The sequence below is a fragment of the Corvus kubaryi genome, unplaced genomic scaffold (genome assembly GCF_017639235.1).
Source record: "Corvus kubaryi isolate FWS band 111438036 unplaced genomic scaffold, C.kubaryi_AGA036_p1.0 62464, whole genome shotgun sequence".
Classification (NCBI taxonomy): domain Eukaryota; kingdom Metazoa; phylum Chordata; class Aves; order Passeriformes; family Corvidae; genus Corvus; species Corvus kubaryi.
Window position 1 is genome coordinate 23,781 of NW_024581455.1, and position 3,205 is coordinate 26,985.

At 51.7% G+C, this 3,205-nt stretch overlaps 1 protein-coding gene across 1 annotated transcript; it reads right to left on the reverse strand.

Annotated features, from left to right (window-relative positions):
* Positions 1–609: 609 nt before the first annotated feature.
* On the reverse strand, positions 610–2,832 carry LOC121672470 (spermatogenesis-associated protein 16-like). Its single transcript, XM_042045124.1, has 2 exons — positions 2,574–2,832; positions 610–1,300 (listed from the first exon to the last, which is right to left on the reverse strand). The coding sequence occupies exons 1-2, from the start codon at positions 2,823–2,825 to the stop codon at positions 1,097–1,099; spliced, it is 456 nt and encodes a 151-aa protein (XP_041901058.1). The 5' UTR covers positions 2,826–2,832; the 3' UTR covers positions 610–1,096.
* Between the last annotated feature and the right edge of the window lie 373 nt (positions 2,833–3,205).

Here is a 3,205-nt window from a genome sequence, read left to right on the forward strand (position 1 = left end):
CCCTAAAGTGCTCCTCAGCCCTGGCCTTGGATTGGAGCTGTGCCACACGCTCTGGCCATGGTTTGGTTTGGGTCGGTGAGGGGGATGTGTTTTTGAGAGAGGCAAGCAGGAAAGTTGATGCACAATTCCATCTGCTGCCCTGGGGTGCTGAGGGCACAAGGAGTCTGGCAGAGAAGCTCTGCCTCCTCCTCATGCCCACAGGGCTGGCAATGGGGACCTGTTCAGGGGATGGGCTGCACATAGCACCGTGCATGATGCCATGGAAAAGAGTTTTCTGCAGTGCTGCTGAAGCTTGATGGGCACTTGTGCCTGGGCTGTGGCTCCTTTGCTGCCAAGAGATCCATGGCCACAGGTGCACAGGAAGCTTTGGGCTCTCCAAAGAACCTCAGGGATTGCCTTTGCTGTCATGTGCTTGGCATAAAAACATGCAGAGGATCAGAGAGAGGATTCCTGGTGCCAGCCTCATTTTGAACAAGTTGAAGTAAAAGCCTAGGAAATCGTGCACTGGCCAAAAGCATATGGGAAGTCTGGGGAAGACTGATCCTCTAATAGAAAGGTCCAGTGCAGGGCTTGGCGCTATTAACCATAACCACTGAGCCCCCAGGACTCTTCAGCCAGAGACCAAATTAAAATGTCTGCACAACATTCCTCTGCCTGTTCTATTTTGGGGGTAGTGTTGGTGTCTGGGTGAGCACAAAGGGCAGAAAGAGGAAGGAAAACGTGTCCCAGGTGATGGGTGGGGTGTGGAGTGAGGGCAAAGGGGACACTGGAACAGCAGCAGGATTTACAGCAGCTCCTTTAGGACCATCCAGCAGTGTCTGCCCTGCTGGGGATGCCACCCGGAAGCAGCAGAGGAATGATGTGCCTACCTGGACCTGTGGTTTGGCATGGTCTGCCTGTGCTTTTCATATTTATAGAATAGGTGTTGGCTCCAGCCCCCCAAATAAGAACTAATCTGGCACATCAGTTGCTGACATCAGTGCCTGACACTGCACTGACACCAGTGCCTGGTGCAGCTGAACAGCTGGGACGCTGTTTGCACAGCAGGGATGCACTCAGACCCTCGCTGACTCCCAAGCCTGAGCATGGACAGAGGTCAAGGCACGGGATCAGGTTTCACCTGGCACATCCTCTCTTTTCTGCCTTTTGAACAGACCAGAGTTAGGGACGTTTCCTGCCCAAGGAACAATCTGCTCTCCTGCCCTTTGCTGCAGGCTGTTACCTTCTGTATTTTAGTCCACACACGCTCTCCAGTTCTTCCTGCGAGGATGTCCACAGCATCTGCCATCAGTGACTGCAGCTGTGGCACCGAGATACAAACAATTGGTGTGGAATTCACAGAGAAATCATTTCTCTGAATACACAAATTATATCCCAATTAAAATCATTTGCACTCTGAGGATTTTGTGACTCATCTTTCACACAGTGAGCACAGCCAACTCATCTTTGCTTCAGCCCTTGCACTGTGTCCTTGTGGATCTAAAATACTCCCCACAGTCCCCTTCCAGGGTAGTCCTGGCATTGCCTCACCCTGCAGCCTTCCCAACTCCTGGAAGATGGTTCAGATACTCTTAATTCAGAGACAGAGAGGCAAGGATTGGATCCAGGCTGTCCTGCCCTTAGCATCAGTGTTTAGGAACAAACTGGGAAAAGCTGATACTTGAGACCTGTGCTATTGCTGCACTCTAAAAAATTCTCTTCCAAAATGTTGAGTTAGTTAAAGTGAATCCAAACAAAAGGTTTTGGAGTCTCTTCCCAAGCATTTTACTCATGACAAGGAATTAAGATCTACTGGGACTATGTCTGTAGATATCAACATTCCCGGGTGTGCTCCAACACAGTTGGAGGCACAAGGCTTCCCCAAAGGCGTCCCTTTGGGGGAGGAAGAGAGACACCATCTGCCACTGATGCAGAGCAAGAAGGAGATGTTTCCCCCCCTCTTTTTTCCCCAACCCCCTTGGATACCATCACTTTCGGCCTCGTTGGCTCCAGCCATCATCCCACCGCTGACCCTTGCTGGAGCTGGGTTGGCTCAGCCAAGGGCCCAGTCCATGTTTCTCATGGGTTCTTCACTGTCTTGGGGCACCTCTGCAGCAAGTCTGACAAGTTACCATGAGCAGGCAGACAGGTTTGTTCTGAGACAGGGGGTATGTGGTGCATGGACCCAGCACAGAAAATCAATTTTCCCTCCTTTCCCCCTCTCCTTCTCAGCTCTACCCAGATTCAGGCTGTTTTGCTGCAGGTGCCTTCTGAAGTCAGAGATGTCAAGGCAGCATGATCTGAATCATTGCAATCATTTTTCCAGACTGATCTGGGGAGGTTCTGGGGACAGAGAAGGGATTTTCCATAGATACTGACAGGTGAGTCCTGGTGGCTCTATCAATCACCCTTGCAGGTGATCAGCACCTCCTCTGTCAAAGCACTGAAGGAGGATTTGAGAACTCTTTCAGGTCCCCACATTGGACAAATGACTTCCAGAGCACAGGGTGGAAATACAGAACTCTGCCCTGGCCCTTCCTGCTCTGTCTCCCAGCTTGCAGAAGCCAAAACAAGTGTTGGAAATCCAAACCTACCAGCTTGTCATCCTCCTGAGAGACTCTCTGCAGGTAGGGAGCAGTCGCCAGCTCAGCCATTGCCTGGGTCATCACCTGGGCCTGTTCCTCCCGTCTCTGCAGGCGGCTGAGCAGGCTGGCGTGGTGGAACTGCTCGATGGCCCGTGCACATGGGCCACGCTCATCCTGTTTGCCCAGGAAAAGAGAGGAGGTGAGAGGAGAGGCACAGGGAGCACCCTGATCCTTGGACTCCTGTGCCTCAAGGCTTCTCATCAGTGTTTGTGCTGGTCCTGCTCTCAGCAGTGTGCCATCCAGCACCTTTCAGGCCACGCTGCTGGGACTGGCTTTAGAGAGGGAACAAAAAGACTTTCTTGCTATAACCTCTCTAGTAGGACTGGGAAAACAAAGATGTCATCATCATACATGGGAAGGGGAGACAATAGGTGACAAAGACGAATGCAGTTTTCTCCTTTGGAAAGGGCTTTTCCATCACCCCCTCCACTGAACATCACCTGACTTTCCTGGATGGCTTTTCCAGTCTCAGGAAGGAGGCTGAGGAAAGGGTGCAGGGTGTCAGCTCATGGTTTGGGCACAGACAGGCCAATCTATGGTTTCAAAGACAGACCCTGGAGGAACTAAAACCTACAGAGGTG

Coding starts and splice junctions, on each gene's coding strand:
- LOC121672470 (XM_042045124.1), bottom strand. CDS start 2,825: ATGAGAAGCCTTGAGGCACAGGAGTCCAAGGATCAGGGTGCTCCCTGT. Junction 1,301..2,573: donor CTCAGGAGGATGACAAGCTG/GTAGGTTTGGAT, acceptor TCGGTGCCACAG/CTGCAGTCACTGATGGCAGA.